The sequence below is a fragment of the Tenrec ecaudatus genome, chromosome 11 (genome assembly GCF_050624435.1).
Source record: "Tenrec ecaudatus isolate mTenEca1 chromosome 11, mTenEca1.hap1, whole genome shotgun sequence".
Classification (NCBI taxonomy): Eukaryota; Metazoa; Chordata; class Mammalia; order Afrosoricida; family Tenrecidae; genus Tenrec; species Tenrec ecaudatus.
The window spans coordinates 40,769,417-40,787,897 of NC_134540.1; the positions used below are offsets into that span (position 1 = coordinate 40,769,417).

An 18,481-nucleotide genomic window follows, 5' to 3' on the forward strand; every position below is an offset into this window, starting at 1 on the left:
TGCATGTACAGATAAATTTAAATATAATATCTAGACATATTTGGATATGGTCGTATTAAGAATTTGTTAGTATGGACTGACCTTATACAATAGTTAATATTATTATTCTATTCTTTTTAGCAAATGTTTCTCTTTTCTGTGATTATTAAGTTACAATAAATAACTGATATTTTAATGCAGTTTGAAAATTCCTAATGCTTTGAAATTTTCATCCTAACAAACATCCTTATTATTTTATGTGTAATATCTAATTTTAAAAAATCAGGCACATAGGAATTTCATATCAACATAGTTTTAAACTAATAAATAATCTCAATAGTGTTTTAAAAATAATATTCTTTATTAGTTGAATTGGTGTTTAAGGAGAGCAACGTCGATGTGATTGTATTTAAATAATAGTACTAAAATGAACAACACGGTGTTCATATAAATGCTTAGCTTGGATTTCCTCAGTGTGTGCACAGAATTTCCATGACCATTAATGCAAGATTTATCCTGAAAGGTTGAGGGACACATGGTGAATTGTAATATTATTAGTAGCATTTGATACTTAACCAGAGTGATTTACTTTCCCCAATATCAGATAGGAAATAGTAGACACCAAAAATGATTAAATTACAAAATGATATATCAACAAATGAAAATAAATGCAATTCTAACATAACATGTAGTTAAACGGTTTATCTAAAATCTCAGTTCATTTTTTTTAATTACATGAAAATAGCATATATATAGTTTATGGAGAGTGTCCATAAATATGTGTCTTTAAGATGAATGAAAGGATATATAAAATGAGGACATACATTTCTTATCATTTTCTATTTGAATTGCATTTTTCAATACTGTATAAAACTGTACTAAGAAACAGGTTCAAAGATGAAGGGTATATGCTAAAGCTAACACTATTTGTATAACTACATATACATACACAATCCTGTATATATATCATATAGACATACACACAGCAAATACTCTCCTGAGAAGGACATCATGCTTGGTAAAGTAAAGGTACAGCAAAAAGAGGAATTGCTTAAGCAGATGGCTTGACACCATGGCTGCAGAACAATGGTGAGGATGGAGACACACGGGCCAGTGTTTTATTCTGTATATATAGGGTCACTATGAGTCTGAGCCAACTCACCAGCACCTATCAACATCACATACGCACACACGCATCTTGTGAAGTTGATGCTTATAATTCTGAAATTTCATAGCCGGTTTTCTTTTTACTATTAATTTGCAACATTATCATTAGAAGCATGTAAAAATGTTCATTATATCTACAGTCTCTAAATTTTAAGAAATACAAAAAAGAATGTCAAATATGCAGCATTCTAATAATTTTGTTTTAGGTTTATATAGATATTTTAGGCTTTGACCTTAGGCTTATCAGGATCAACCTCCAGTAAATATCTGAGTTCCTCATCTTGGGAAATTACTTAACTATTAGAGTCAATCACAAATAATTGTTACTTAAGTGGCCATTACGTAGCGGACCCTGTGCTAGACCCTGTGCTTCTGTCAGCACAGTGGCAGCCAAGAAGGATCCTGTGAGACGGATCCTGTGAGACTCCTAACTACTGGAAAGTCACACCACCTAAAATGGTTCAAACTTAATCGAATTCATTATTTTGGGTGTCGACCAGTTTGATCTGAATTAAGTTCAAGGTATACGGATCAGAATTAGAGGCGGGGTGGGGGCGGGGAAGGAATGCCTGAAGACAGGTAAAGTGCTAAATCATCTCTTAGCAATCCAATTTTCCTGGCTGGCTATTTATAATCCTCAGGTATCAAGTAGCTGGGGGCATCAAGCACAGAATAAAAAGCACTTCCGTAGCTTCTAGGGGATTCAGTTTCTGTTCTGAAGTTCAGAAGACCACACATATTTCTACCTACTGCACGATCTCTTGATTTCTCAGCTCTGCCAAATGGTCTGCCTTCAAACTTAGCTAAGCTCCTGAGAAGAGTCGTGGAGAATAGTAGCCTGTCCTCTGCTGAGACAGTCCTGTGTCGACTTTTCACCTGGGGCCAAAGTTAATGGCTGATTTGTGGATCTGTATTTCTAGAGATTCACTATGGAAACACCTACATAACCTATAACCGGAGCAATCTGAGCCCCTCGAAAAAGCAGGCAACACCAACTCTAAAAATGCACGAGGAACAGAAAGATCCTGGCAGGAATTAATCTGCCATTTTCACACATCTGCCCAAGGGAGGTATGGTAATTGCAAAAATTTACTCTAAGACTGCTGAGACCCATAGTAATTATGTTTCTTTTTCATTTTTTTTAATAGAAATAGCCACAGGTGGTAACAAATTGGGTTTTGAGATGGGGAACTGGGCATGCATTTTAACGCAAATTACTATGTAATTGTCTTGATTATAAAATATCTTCGAAAGTCTATTGCTAAAAAAAAAGTCTCCTTAAATGTGTGAATCTGTTCCAGTTTCTCACCACGTAGGTTATTACTTTATTTGTTGGTACTGGCACATCTGATAACCTGGGTCACACTCTGTGGAATGGGCGTTTGCCAATGTCTCTTACACATTGCTATGAATGGGATGGATCCTATAGAACTGTTCCCAAATATCCTTTCTTATTAACCATGGGGGATAAACAGTGGCTTTCCTAGATGTTCAGCATGTGAAAATTCAGTGAATAATCACTTTGAGTGCACTAAACATACAAAACCCAGAAACTCACCCACAGTGCCAGCTATACCGACTCAGACGAGATGATAGAACTGCCCCTTTGAGTTTCTGAGACTGTAACTGTTTACAGGAGTAGAAAGCCCCAGGTTTCTCCTGCAGAGCGGCGGCTGGTTTCGAACGGCTGAGCTTTCAGATCAGAGCCCAAGGTGTAACTACTACGCCATCAAGGTAACAAGGTTATATGTATTTGTTTTTTCAGTCATACGAGGTTATACGTATTTGTTTTTTTCAATCCATGCATCTGGTAAGATGTTAGTTGTCATCTGTGTACTATCTGCTGCCAATAATCTTGTACTTTATACTTAGGTTCATACAGATTTATGAGCGTAATTTCAGTTTTCTAAAATGACAAGATATTCAGTGCCTACAATATGAAGAGTCAATATATAACTCAAAACTCCCACTAAAATAAGTTATTTATGACTTAGCCAACATTATAATCAGATATTAGCAAAAAAACAAGGACAAATTATTATGACACAAGGTCAGTAAATGCTAAAAGTAATAACAAAAAACAAACCATCCAGGGTCTTGCATGGAAGCTATGTGAAAACAATTTTATATGCAAGTCTTAACTTGGCCTTAATGAAATGTATAATGAAGATGAAGTAGATTTTTCTCTTATTTTCCATGACTTATAAGTCCTCTTATTAACATTATTAATGTAATAAGTTAATTGGAGCTATGCTATTTTAACATAGATGTACAACTACTAGCACAAAATAGAAAGGAAGCATTTTATATCCCCCAAATATAGTGAAGAATAGGACAACATTCTGTTTTTGCTGACCAGAGTATGGAAATCAAATTATTTTTATATGGTTCAGAAAGCTGGTATAACTAATATTCATATAAGGGAATACCACTAAGCAATCATCACATTTGATATGAAAATTATCCTGCTTGGAAGCTAATCCTCTCCTTTTTAAATATACTGAAGTTATAACATTAATTCTTAGCAAATTGGGCTATGATTTTGATTACTTTATTTCTCAAGCATTCTCATTTCTTACTGTCATTCCATCTATCAAAATGGGATCAGTAAAAAGCACATACAAGTTATTTTATAAATTCGGTGAGCTAATTCTTTGCAAGATAAAGTTGAGCTGATTTTATAAATTTCAATTCTGCATATGCAACTGCTCTGGCGTTATGAAGGAATAGAAAAATCTCTCCAATACTCAATGATAAAATAATTGCAATATAATCATAACTTTTGTGGGGTAAAAATAAAACAAATGGAGTTCAACAAAAGTATTGGGGGCTATTATTAGAAAAGAAATGGTATACTGTAAGGGTTAAACTATAGTTTTGAGCATTCAATACTTCTACAACTGTTTGTACTACAAATCAATTCAAATGTGAGAATTGATCTAAGATGTGGCGATCTGAAATTGGCCAGTAACGAAAAGATTCCTTTGATCCCCAAGAACACGCTTGCCTACGTTGAATCCCTGTTGCGTTCGGTTTTAGGAAAGGAACTTCCTGCCATTTTAAGCTATTTCCTAATGCTTACTGGTATATATGTTCAGGTTGCGTTTTAATGAATTGAAGGACATAAAAATTTATGCATACATATAATCAAGTCATTCTCAGCAATGTTTAGTAAGGATTCAGGTAGAAATATTGTGGAGAAGCATACTAATTCATAATTTGTGATTCAATTATGGGGTTTCTTTCTTAAATTATCACCTAGAAGAACTAAAGCAAATGCATATAGAACCCCATAGTTGTTGAGAAAATGGTAGCTATTTAAATAGTCACAATTTTGAATGAATTTGTTATTTTAAAACATAAATGCAATCAAAAGAGCATTGAACCTTTTCAACATATAAAGCCATTGCCTCCATTATTTCTTAGTAAAATTTACAAATAGGTAGCTAGTGTTTCTTGAAAACAGTATACATGTACAAACACTTATGTGTATATATGCTTGTGTATAAGTATGTATGTGAGAGAGAAATTTCAAACTCAGTTTTGATATCCTAGATTTCAAACTCTTTAAAGGTTGCATTTCATTGATAAAGAGGCTGCCTTTGGCTAATAAAGAGAATAAACAAATAATGGTCCTTTAAATTTCCCCTTAAATTTGTTCAATAGTTAAAAATCAATCAAAAACATTACAAGTTTTACAATATTAAATATTGTTCAGATGGAGATTATTATAAAACAAAACAGAAGCCCCAAGGTTCATCTTTGCCTGGTCCACTTTTCTTTGCACATGAAGACTTTTCAAGACTATTTTTTGATAGAGACATAGAGAAAAATGAGAAGATGGGTCTCTGTTTTAAAATAAGTGAACTAAGATTCATGCCTAATACCATTAAATTATTTTAATATATTCTGTCACTGTAATCAGACCAAAGCCTATTTATGTAGATTAGTTACATCTAAAGTCTCATTTATCCAACCTGTATTTATCCTTTGATCACAAAGCTTGTTAACTTAAATGGTCTTTTATTGTTATGATTCGTTTTCCCATAATTATGCCATTTAACTGCCTTATTTTTTTGAATAAATATATGCAAACGCGCCAATCATATGCAGCTCTGTTATGCTAGATGCTCAATGAACTGTAAGAGCCATTTCACTACAATAAAACTGCCTGGAAGAGGTCCAGGGCAAAGCCTACAGATCTCAGTAATCAGAATGTCACTAGGAGCAGAACAGATAAATACAAGTATGTCACCTATATATCAATAGAGTCTCTCAAACACTGTCTGCAGCTAATTTTGCATGACTCTCGCTGGGAGAACTTGGTGCATACAAATAAGATGGCAGCCACAATTTTGCATCAGGCAATATGCCACAAGTTGTTGCTGGTATTCTTTTGCTTTACCTTTGAAAATGTTGAGTGCATGCTTCTTTCGCAGCAGAGGAAGCATGCGCGTGTTTCCGCTTTGTCACAGCAGGGAATGTTGATGTCATTAAGGACTTCTCTATTATAGGTCATTTATTTCAGAAGACCAAAGGATAGCAATATATCACTGTCAGTGCTAGTGGTGAAGGCTATGACTAACTGTGAAATACTGTAAAGCCTTCAAGGGGAATTCTTGTCAACATCTCTTTTTACTAAAATAGATTGACAATAGATTAGTGTAGGGCTGATGAACTTTAAACGTGTTTTGTAGGTGGGTGGTCAAAGTCACGCTGTCTTCAGAATAACAGACAAAAGGAACCTTATGCTATTTTCTAACAAATATATAGTCATTGGCTGAAGGAATTCAGTACCAAAAAAGAAAGAAAGAAAGCTTTCCCTGACGGCCTTACTAAAATATGACTTTTAGATAATGCCCTCTGGGATTTATTAAACAGAAGTATTACTGAGGGGAATATCTTCTGAAGCAATGACTAATATCATAATTAGCAGGTGCATTTGTAAGAATGTACCCACTATTGAGTGTATTGCAGGACTGGATTGTCAGCCTCTGGGAGGTAAGTCTAACTTCTTAACTGGAATAAGCCCAGTTCTCGTGGCTTCTCCTTCCTCCTGCTGTTGTTTCATCATCGGACTCAAGGTGAAGACTCTCCCAGCGCTTCCCTCAGTACTGCCACCTTCCCCAAAGGGGGGTTGACACTTGGAAGCTAAGCTTTTGTTGTTATTGCTATTGGTTTTGCTTCTTTTTCCCTTTTTTATATAAATTTAACCCTACTGTTCACTGAAAGCCAATTGTTCCTGAACTCATTCTCTCCAGAATAGCCTGGCTCTACTTAAAGAAGCTTTAAAATTGCTTGAAGCTCAAAAGTCTTTATTTTACCTATATTTTTTAAGAAAAGGCTTTGGAGTCATCCTTACAAAGAGTGCTATCTCTAAATTGAGAGCTATATAAATGGAATAAGAGTTACACTGAGAGGGCACTTATAGACTTTCCACTGAGATTCGAGACATATATACATCTATACACATACTTTAATTTTGCCAATTTTTTTTATTTTTGACATTTTCATAAACATAAGCAGAACCAACCTTTGATTGAAAAATACATGTAGGCCAATATGAATATTAAAAAGCATAAGATTTATCATAACTTACACCTTATACTGTTATAGATATATTTCTATTTCCTTATATTACACAAGCAGCACTGACAGTGAAAAGTCAGTTGATAACCTGATAATGGTATTAACACATGACAAATTATCAATACTGTCTTTTTTAACAGTTTATCTATCGAAAGGTTTGAAGACTTCTCTCGTTAAAATATGGATAATTTTTAGACTTTTAGCAAATGTGATACTTGGAGTTATTTTAAAATATTAATTTAATTTGTCCTCATTTATAAAGCTGCAATATATTGTAACATTTAAAATAATATATATAATATATTGAATTTTATGAAGAAATATGTCTGAAAAATATGTACTTTGGCATGGCTTCAACAACACAGTCAACAGTGATAGATAATATTTTAGATTATGTAAATATCTTTTCTTGACTTAGGCAATGTGTTCACGAAAGCACAATCACTTTAGTGCATACTGTGTTATGATCTAAATTCTTTAGTGATTTTGCAAATCTTTAAATAATTCTTTAAGCAACAAAATTTCAAAATCTTGCATGTAAACTTATATATGATATTTATTAGAATTATAGAATGCACTAAGTAAAATTAAAAATTTTCACTTTTATGATTTTTTTTCTTTTAGTGAAAAATGGGGTTTCAACTCCATGCAAGGATGTTAAAGTACTTCCTACTTGATATCTAATAACTTTATTAGAAGTCAAAGCTAGTAGATAAAGACCTACTTTTCTTATGAATCATTACTAAATCAACAAGTATTAAAATAAATAATTTTTGTTCTCTGGTATTTTGTGAAATAGAAAAGTGCACACAGATTTGTGTTGGAGTTGAGATTTTCAGAGAAACATAAACCTAGTAATAAAAATAAAAACTGCAAGCATAATTGGGTGTAAACAATCATAATAATCTGGGTGTAAACACTAGAATTACTTTGTATTGTGATTGAAAGACATTTCAAGCTCCTGAAAGCCCAATTCTTTTTAAAAGTATGCATCTCTGCTTTACTTGTGCTGGTTTAATGATAATACTGAAATAGATGTTTTAATGACTGTGCACTCAAATTCACTCAAAGTAGCGCCAGACCTCCTTCACCTCCATTTTAAAATCCTTAAACTAAACCAATCCTTATGAAGAAAAATACCAATGGACAGATCACTCCTGGAAAGCACCTTCATGACAGACAATCCCTTCTGCACAGTCCAACAAGCCCCATAGATAATCATGCACATCTATAAAGCCGAAACTAATGTGTGTACCTCATCGAAATAGGCGTTTTATGAATAAAAGTGCAACAGAATAGTCCCAAAATCGCGAATGAAGAGATAAAGTCAGATGTTCTGAATCTCTTACGGAAAGAGGAAGCATCCTGGAGTGAAAAGTTTTGAAGATCAAGATAATGGGAACTCAGGAGTCTCTGTTATCAAGGTTTCCTGATGTTAGAGAGGCAGGAATAAAGGCAGACCATGGATAATGTTGGTCCTAAAATAGACACTTTCCTTTCACCTTTTCACTCTGCAATATTGAATTTACTGTTTACATTGTGATACGTGGGTCCTCTGGGCCTCAGTTTCACTTTTTGTGTATTTTGACTGGCTCTAAGCAGTTGCAGTGTACTTAATGCCCTCTCATTGAAAAGGCCATCCACATATATAAAAAAAGGGGGGGTTCTATCTTCCTTGCTTCTAGAGTCAATTGTAATGTGATCTTTAAATTGAACTGTAAAATACTGAATTAAAATACATTTCCTTTAAACTTTTATTTTAGTGGTTTTTATTCTTCTAGCTCAATGTTTTATTCTGAGTTCATGTTAAAGCAACATATAGTAGTACTATTAAAAGCTATCTGAAAGCAGAGATGTCTGATCAAACTGGAAATTCCTCCATCTGTGAGGAAGGTCCCAGCCTTCCTTCTTCTTTACAAAGAGGGCCTTTGAGGAAACCACCTGTTGAGAAGATACCCTGGGATTTTACAAAAAGTTCTGATATACCAACCATTGCCAATTATTCTTGAGACGAAGTCCTGATCTCTATTTGATATCAGACTCTAATATTGACGTGATAAATAATTCATATGTAAATTTCTTCTATGGGACCTTCTGCAACAAATTTGTGTAATCAACTATTTGCCTTACCTCTGGACTCATATTCTTTGAAATTGATTTCTTATAGCTTTAAAATGTATGAGATTCACTTCTAATTACTTTGTATTGTGATTGACATGATTGTGATTATTTTAATAACTATTCTATTGTTTGAACACTTCATAGACAAATTTTAACTTCACTGGGGAAAGAAAAATTCTGCAATATCTTTTCCCCACAAACCACTTTTTTAACGCCAGTTTATTGTCATTATTCTGTGCCCATATTCAATAAAAATACTCAAGAAGAATTTTAACCGATTTTACCTATTTTAACCTTAATGTTTTACACCTTTTGTACCACACAAAACACATTCCTACATACACAAATCTGAATTCAAACTATCAAATGATCCTTCTAAATCATGCAGTTACTAAATCTCATGTCACCACTGTACGTTCATGTGTCTCAAATAAGTTAATTATGAAATGCTTCTCATTTTGAGTTTAAAGATACTGTGCATCTTCTAAACAAGATGCATGAAAACAGAGTTCTATGTAGTACCTGGTAGGGCAAATGAACTTTGAGGATCAAAATGCATTTTCTCAGAAGTCTGTACTAACTACAGCCACTAAGAGATGCTTTTGAAACAAGAATATAGGATACCTGAATGCTTTCAGTTTAGCATGCGTAAGGGTGACACTTCAAATAAAACAGTTACAGCACACTAGTTATCTGTATTTAAAGAAGGAGAATCATTGTGGTTAATTTCCTTCACTCTCCAAAATGTACCAAGATATCCATTTCAAAGGAAATTAGCATATTAGGAATTCAGAAGGCATCCTCAGAACAGACAAATTTCAGTAGGAAATAAAACTTGATTTAAGTTTATTTTGAGGGCATTTCCAGGGCAGAAACAACATTTGAGACACTTTGAACAGGAATTTTGGAGATTTAAGACCCAAACTCATTCTGTGAATCTATAGCATGAATTAAAATTGTGCAAGAAAGAGAATTGAGGGGAGGTTCTACAAGCTCTGCCCTTGTTTGACATTAAAGAGAGAGGGGGGTGATGTGTGGCATTTACTGTGGCTTAAGTGTTAGTGCTAATGAAGGAAGGGAAAGGGCCATGATGGTGATTCTAATCACCATTCTTCAAGGAAAACTCAGTCTCAGGGACTGCAGGGTGAAGATATAGTGCCGTTAGTCCTGTCCCCTAAAACTGTCAGATACTTCAGTCCAAAAGTATGCCTACCTAGTTTGGCCAGGAATCAGACTTGCTTGGAATTCTTCTACACTAATCACATTTTTAAAAAAAATTTAAATAATAATTCAACTGAAAGTACATGAACTGGACGATTAGACATTATCCCTCTGTGACATCTTTGCAGTCACCAAAGATAAAAAATAAAAGAAAGGTATATAGCAGTACTTGTGTGTGTAAAACAACTAAAACAGATGTCAGCAGAGAGATATTTTAACATTTCTCTCTGTAGAAATGTTGATGATCAAAAATACCAATTTCACAGACACAGAAAGATTTTCATAGAAACCATATTTTTAAGGGAAATTTTCTTCTTCTGTTTTTCAGTTTTATATACACCTGAAAAAATCATAATTATTAGTATACAGGAAGCACTAAAAAAGAAAAGTGTGTTTAGTCATTGGAATTTAATAGTGCAATAGAAACTTCAGTACTCAGCAGCATCAAGTACAAGATTCTGTTTTACAAGAACATTCTATTATTAAAGGAAAATACCACTACTATTTTGTAGAGCTCATTACCCATATAAAATATTAGAAAAGATAAGATTAGCTATGAGATATTATTACTTCATTTTAACAATAAAAATGTTACGGAGTCAAGTGTCATGAAAGGGTATTTGCTTTCCAAAGCATGAAATTATGAACAAATTATTTTCATTTGCCTCAATCTAATCTTGCTTCCTAAATGTCACTTTTAGTTAAGCTCAGTTTTGAATTTCAAGTACTGTTCATCCTGAGTAATTTGTAGCAACACACATTCATAATGAGCACGAATTAAGTGTGTAGGGTGGGGGTGGTGAATGAGGTGGGGATTGGGTATATGTACAACCCAACTCAATAGTGGGTAAAAGAAACTAGCAGTGATTAGACATAGCACAGTCACCTGCTGTTTTTAGAATCTATATGCATGCTAGGACAGTGACTTAGTTTTTGAAATATATAAACAATTTTGAATTAAGGTATCTAGCTTCATTAAATATAATTTAGATACACTGAAAATACACAGTATGCTTTTTGGCACGTCTACTTCCCTTAATGGACTTCACTTCTCATTTTTAAAGTATGAAGTGAGTCTGTGACCCTTCTAGTCCACTGTTCATTCTTCACTGGATACATGAACCTGACTGAGGAAACCACAGGGGACAAGTCAGTGCATACAAACTTTCCACAGGTTCTCACTAGCCATTATGCAGAGCCAGCATCCATTCAAACATTTTTAAATCACTTTAGAGTACAGCTGACATTGCAAAAGTTGAAGCTAAACTATTGCATCCCACTGCAATTTGTGCTGAAGACTAAATGTGATGTGTGTTTCTAACAACACATTTAAAACATAAAACTGAATTTTATGTTTGAAAACTTAGTTGGATTTGACTCCAGCTCTGAGACTCTGACAGTTGTTTCTTTGTGTCCCATGAACATCACTTTCTCAATTTGTCTCTGTGCCTCGGTTGAATTTTGGCATTGCGGGTTTTGTTTGGTTTGCTTGTTTTTAAATGATTTGTTTTCAAACTCCGGCCTCCTTAACTACAACAAGAGAAGTCTTCTATTCTGGAAACCTTTTTATTATGGAATGAAATGCAGACAAATAATCTTAGAACTGAAATTCTAAAGGAACCATGAAAACTAAAGGCTTCCCTAAAATTTTAAAACCTATAAAAATAAACTTTAAAAATGCAACGGAAGCAAGTCATTTACATCTTGCCGAGCTTAAACTATTCACATGGGATGGGTTATGTATAGAACACAATGTACAAGCTGTCAGTGTCCAAAGTATAAACCATTTCCATTAAAAAGCCAAAAAAACTCCCCTGTCACTGCTACTGGCAGTGTGGCTTGCCCTGTTACAATGGTCTCAGGAAGGCTCCAAACAGCACTAAAGTGAAGTCCCAGTTATGCTAAAAGTCTCCTACCTGAATTATGGACATCCGAGTGGCGGGGGTCTCGCTCGCATTAGTCCCTTGTCCGGTGAAGCTGGTGTGGCAGCCCGCGTGACCCTGCGGGACAGTCAGGTTGTTGGAAGCTGGTTTGAGATACATCACCTCCGACCGGGGCGAGCTGAGGGGCAGGCGGGTCTGGTAGTCGAAGTACATGGGGGAGGTGGCCAGGGAGGGGCTGCTCACCACGTTCATGACGTTCATGGCGTTCCTCTCCTCCACCTCGCTCTGCACAAGCATGATATCATTTTTATTGATCTTCTTCTTCTTGCCCTTGCCCCCGCCCAGCTGCGGGTGGCTGTACTCGGCGATGCGGCAGTTGTAAGTGCGGATCTCCTTGTTCTCCCGCTTGCATTTGACGGCGATGGTGATCATGGCCGCTAGGAGGATGATGGAGATGGTGCTCAGAGTCACTATGAGCGGCAGCGACATGTCCCAGTGGTGCTGCTCGCCGTTCACCCGGGGCACTCCCTCGGGCAGGGAGCCGCTCACTGAGCGGATGATGAGCTTTGCCACCGCAGAGAGGGTGGGCTTGCCGTGGTCTGTCACCTTCACCACCAGCTCCACCACGGGCGTCACGTCCTCCCAGAAGGGGTGCAGCGTGCGGATCTCGCCACTGGACGGGTCGATCTCAAACAGGTGGTCGTCATTGCCGTCCACGATTTCGTAGGTGAGGCGCCCGCTCTCGCCAAAGTCGCTGTCCAGGGCGCGCACGGTGCTCACCAGGTAGCCCAGGCCGGCGTTACGGGGCACCTGCAGCTCGGCGGTGTCATTCTGCAGCGTGGGCAGCACGATCACCGGCGCGTTGTCGTTCACGTCCAGCACCGTCACCCTCACGGTGGCATTGCTCTCCAAGTGCGCGGGCGCCCCAGAGTCCTTCGCCAGCACCTTGAATTCAAAAGCCTTGGTCTGCTCGTAGTTAAAGGAGCGCAGAGCATAGATGGCTCCGTTGGTGGGGTTCACAGACACGTAGGTGTAGATGGACACGTCGCCGATGTGCGAAGGCAGGATGGAGTAGGACACGGTGCCGTTCTGTCCCAAGTCCGGGTCCTGGGCGAGCACAGAGCCCAGGTACTCTCCGGGGATGTTGTTCTCGTGCACCTGCAGCACGTAGAGCCCCTTAGTGAAGCGAGGCGGGTTGTCATTCTCGTCCAGGATCTTGACAGCGAACGACTTGGTGGAGTTCAGTGGGGGCGAACCCCCATCGCGTGCCACGATGGTCACGTTGTATTCGTCCTGAGTCTCGCGGTCCAGCGGGCGGTCAGTCACCACCGTATAGAAATTGTCGTAATTCTCCTCGAGCTTGAAGGGCACCGAGCCCCCAGGTCCGCCCAGGCCCCCGCCGCCCGTGCCTCCTCCGCCCAGCACGCGGCACTGCAGCTGCCCGTTCTTGCCCGAGTCGCGGTCGGTGACCCGCACCAGGGCGATGACAGTGCCGGGCGGGGCGGCCTCGCTCAGCGCCCCCTGGCGCACGGAGACGAAACCAATGGACGGCGCGTTGTCGTTGCGGTCGATGAGCTTGACCGTGACCTTGCAGTGGGCAGGAATGGGGTTGGGCCCCAAGTCTCGGGCCTGGACGTCGATCTCCAGCATCCCGTTTTCTTCGTAGTCCAGGTTGCCCTTAACACGGATCAGCCCGCTCTTGGGGTCGATGGAGAAGAGCTCCCGCACGCGGTCGGGCACGTAGCTGCTGAAGGAATAGAGCACTTCGCCGTTGGGACCCTCGTCGGCGTCGGTGGCATTCAGATCGATGACCACCGTGCCCAGAGGGGCGTTCTCGGGCAGCTCCACCAGGTAGGAGGGCGCTTCGAAGACAGGGCTGTTGTCGTTCGAGTCGATCACTTTGACGTTGATCTGCAAGGTGGCCGAGCGCGGGGGCTCACCTCCATCCAGGGCCGTCAGGACCAGTGTGTGATGGTTCTGCTGCTCGCGGTCCAGGGCCTTCTGGATGACCAATTCGGGAAACTTGGTGCCGTCGCCGCGGGATTTGACATCTAGCGCGAAGAGGCCGTGGTCGTCCCGGGTGAGCAAGTAAGTGCGGAGCCCGTTCTCGCCGGCGTCAGGGTCGTGCGCGCTGGTGAGGGGGAAGCGCGTGCCAGGCGCCGCGTTCTCCGAGATGTCCATTTCGAGCTGGTCCGAGGGGAAAGAAGGAGCATTGTCGTTGATGTCCTGGACCTCCACCTTGATCATGCAGATCTCCTTGTCGTTGGCGAACACCTCAAGGGACAGCTGGCACTTGGCGTTGTGGCGGCACAAGGACTCGCGGTCGATTTGCTGCTTGGTGTAGAGAAGCCCGCTGTCGGCGTCCACGTCCAGCAGGTGTGGCGCCGAGTTTTCCAGCACCCGGTAACTGCCCGACTTGCCGCGCCCGCCGCCGCGCTCTGCGGGCGGAAGCCCTGGCTGGAGCCGAGCATCTTTGCCGATGTTGCCGATCACCGTGCCCGCACCTTGCTCCTCCGGCACGGAGTAGTTGAGGTTTTTGAGCGTCAGGGCAGGGGCCCACAGGAGGAAGCAGCAACAGATGGAAAGGTACATCCCAGACCGGTGGGGTGGGGGCCGGAGCAGGCGGACTGGAGGGGCGAGCGGGTGGGTGCGCGCCAGTCTGGGGCCCCGGCGCCGCGCGCGCGGGCGACGCGAGCCGGGAGCCGGGGAGTCGGTCCTCTCTTCCCTCCGCGCTCGGGCTGCGGCACCCGGCGGGCTCTCCGGATTCTGCCCAAGTTCTCGAACCTGTTGATCTACAGCATCTGCACTGGGCGAGGAGCAGTAGCGCGGTGGAGCCGCAGGGACGCGGAGCCAGCCGGCGGCTCCGGGACTGCTGCGGGGGGGTGGGGTGGGGGGCAGCCCTAGGCTTTGTCTGTCTCTGGCCGGGACTCCGGGCAGCAGAAACTTGACGGCCGAGGCTGGCGACACGTAGGAAATCGCGTCTGGGAAGGATGATAATGAGCTCGGGAAGGCGTAGGTCTCCCTAGCCCCGGCTAGGGCACCGCCAATCCTCTCCCGCCCCGCAGCCTCGGGAATACAGGGCACTTGGAGTGGGGGAGGGATCGGGGAGGTGTGTCTCTAGGCAGATCGGAAAGTGAAATCCTTACTTGTTACTGGTCTCTCGTGCTGAAATTGATGGGGACGCGGAGCCACGAAGAGAGTCCCGGTGAGATTGTGCAGCTTCCCCAGCGCCCCGAGAAATGTCTGCGCGCTGCGCGGGCTGGTCTGTTTTCAGGCAAGGCTTTGCTGCATTTAGAGATCTAATCTCCCGTTGCTGGCTAAGGCGGCGGCGGCGGCAGCGGACTGCATCCCCCAGCCAAGCGTATTTCTCTCTCTCCCTGCCGAGCAGCCAAAGGGAGGGGAGGAAATGCAGCGCCAAGAACTAGTGTCCCGATTTGTAGTTTCCTCCCTCCACCAGGCTCCTCCCTCTCTTCCTCGGAAAAGGCTCTCTCGAATTCCAGAAAGCCACACGGTCTGATCAGCGTTTGTGAGGTGAGTCAATTGGAAGGAGGAAAAAAAACACACAACAAAAACCCCCCCAAAAAATATATACACACGCAGAGAGATCTCCTCCCCTGTTCGTAGACCCCACGCTCGGTGATTTCTCTACGCCAAGCCAGTCGCCACCGCTACCATCCCATCCTCTCTCCCCCGGAGCAAGGACTTCTGTGGTCGCAGTTTAATTCTAGTTTGCTTTGCTTCTCAGGCGAAAGGAAATCAACAGGCAACTCCTGGTTGGACGTGCCGATCGGGAGGGGGAGGGAGAGGCGGAATTCAAAGGCAGGGGGAGCCCCCCTCCCAGGCCTCGCACACACACTCGCCCTGTCTCCGGCTAGAAGGAAACAGTCTCTGCATTCACAGGGCTGGGCTGTCAAGTGCCTCCCTTTTCTTTCTATTCAGCATCTCCTTCCAATGGCCCTGCCTCCCAGCCCTCTTCATCTAGAAAGGAAAACCTTGGCGAGCAATAAAAGTGGTGAATATTTGAAGCGAATAAAGTGCGGTGTATTTTTTTCTTTCGATTTTTTTTTTAAATAGTAGAAGGATTACGCTGGAGGATAGGAACACACATCGAGGTTTGGCGAGATGCAGTCTGCAGTCTGGCTCTCGCAGTCCCTCGGAGCTGCCCGGGGAGGGCAACGGGCGAGGAGCTGCGGCCGAGGCTGTCCAGCCAGGGCCGCCCACCTCGGGGGCTACCTCCCAGGGGGGCTGTTAGGCACGGGTCTGTGGTCCGGACATTATTTCGGGTTCTGTAGGCTCCTGGACACCCGGAGATGACACATCCAAAAATGCAGGTGTTCCGAGCTGCCCGGATGAGTCAGAGGCAGCGGGACGAATCGCATTCACTCCCCACTCCTCGTCCTGCCTTGGCAGACAGGAGTTGCGGCTTCTCCCTAGCGCTTTCTCTGACTCACTCCAGAGAAAGAAAAATCGAATGCATGTTTTTTTGGGGGGAGGGGGGCAAAAAAAAAAGGAGGGAGAGGGAGTGAAGCTGAATCCAGCAGGACTTTTACTCTACCTCTTTCTGCCGGATTCCGGATCTGGAAAACCAGACGTCTGCTCTGCTAGGTGTATTTAATGTTATTTTGTTTGGTTTTGTTTTAAGAAAGAAAAAAAACAGAGAAGAAATCCCTCTTCTTTAGGCGTGAGGCACCCCCATCTCTCTCAGCGCCTTGGGGGTGAAATTCGGTCTCCAGCGCGTGTCCACAGCTTAGTCCTGCATTACAGTTCAAGGTTCTCCTCCCAACGCTCCTAATTCACAAAGTCCAGCCCCGAGGCGCACAGTTCATCTTGCCGTCCGCGGAGAAGAGGGCTTTCTTTTTCCCCCCTTTCCTCCGGTTCGGTCGCGGGTGGTCGCTGTCAATCTGCTGCGTGCCTGGATCAGCCCACGGTCTGCGAGAGCCGTGCCGCTTTCGAAGCAAATAAATCCATGTGGGCAAGCCAAGCTCCGGAGGGAACGAAGGTGAAAATTCAATTCAACAGTTGGAGTAGCGTCTCCCCAGCCGCCCTCCGCCGCTGCCGCAGCCGCCCGGCAGGCTCGCCGGCCCGGCTCTCTCCCCAGCGCCTCTTGCTGACTGACTCTATTCACCTCACGCCGCCGCTTAAACATTGATACGGATTCCCTGCCAGCCAATCCGCGAGAGGAGGAAGGCCCGGCCTCCTCGGCCCACGTCCAATGGGAGGCGGAGAAGAGGCTGGCGGGGGTGGGGCCAGGAGCCCCAGCTTTTCGGAGTCATTGATTAGATCAGTTGGTTGGAGAGGACCGCTGCTGGTGGAGCCCAGCACCCAGCGGTGGCGGCGGTGCCCGCGGCCACACCACAGGTCTTCCCAGGCCTGTAGCTAACAGGAGCGTGGTCTCCAGGGTCTTTCCTCGAAAACGGGGAATAGATGTAGGAGTTTGACAGCGATTTCAATTTTTCAATGCCTGGTATACGCAGAAACGGGCATCGCAGCATGTTTGCAAAATAAGACAGCTGCGGTCTTTCTGGTGGGTTTCTGGACACACACCCACGCACACGCACGCACCATTATTGTACATACGCCCATGCCAAGGGAGATGCAGATCGTCTGACTCCGCGTGGATCCATCTGAATGAGGTGTGTGTGCGTGTGTGTGTGTGTGTGTGTGTGTGTGTGTGTGTGTTCGCGGGGTGTGATGTGTATTTCAGGGGGGGGGCGGGGGATGAATGTGAATGCACGATGCGACAACACGCACGCCCGGGCTTCTGTCCGCACTGATGCAAACACGCTGAGAGCAGCAGCAATCAATATGTAACTTTCTCCATCCTTGGAGAAAAATCAGCTGTCCCCAGGCATCCATGTAAGGGAAGTCACTTGATTATGAAAGTGTTTCAGAAGAAAAGCTGGAGCTCAGTGGAAGGGAGGCAGTGTCTCCTGAGAGGAAAACCTCTTTCTTTTAAGGAGTAGTGCTCGCTGTCAGGGCTTGCTTTACAGCCTGTGAAAACTCAAACCTGGATAAATAATCCCCTGGGGGTCTACCCTTCCCGGAAACCCCTCTGAGCCCAGGTTCAATGTAAAGCAGGCACCCACCAAAACTCAAACCTGGATAAATAATCCCCTGGGGGTCTACCCTTCCCGGAAACCCCTCTGAGCCCAGGTTCAATGTAAAGCAGGCACCCACCAAAAAGCAGAGTTTGGGTGGTTTGTTCTGCCTCTTTCTTGTTCTTAAAATTCCACATGGTAATTTGAATACTCTCTCCTTAAGACTAACCGTCAATAACCACATTTTACCAAAGCCCCTATACATAGAAGCTGAGCCATAAAATAGGAAGGCGATCAGCGGGAATTTCAGTGGGAATTCCAGCTATCGCTATCGGTCAAGATACTGCCCTAGAGATAGATATATGCGATTTGTGCACATCAAGATAGATATCTGCGATTTGTGCACATCAAAATACATGATTTTTATTTCTCTCTCTCTCTCACACACACACACACACACACACACAAACTCCTTGTATATTC

The 18,481-nt window shown here is 42.6% G+C and overlaps 1 protein-coding gene across 4 annotated transcripts in view; it reads right to left on the reverse strand.

The window, feature by feature from the left end:
* PCDH17 (protocadherin 17) overlaps positions 1–17,071 on the reverse strand; it is a 163,285-nt gene extending 146,214 nt beyond the window's left edge. For 3 of the 4 annotated variants that reach the window (XM_075563006.1, XM_075563003.1, XM_075563002.1), the window contains exon 1: positions 11,994–17,071. In XM_075563006.1, the coding sequence (XP_075419121.1) occupies positions 11,994–14,552 (2,559 nt within the window). In that variant the 5' untranslated portion in view covers positions 14,553–17,071. The remainder of the gene's footprint in view (positions 1–11,993) is intronic. The other variant, XM_075563004.1, reaches the window with a different exon arrangement.
* Between the last annotated feature and the right edge of the window lie 1,410 nt (positions 17,072–18,481).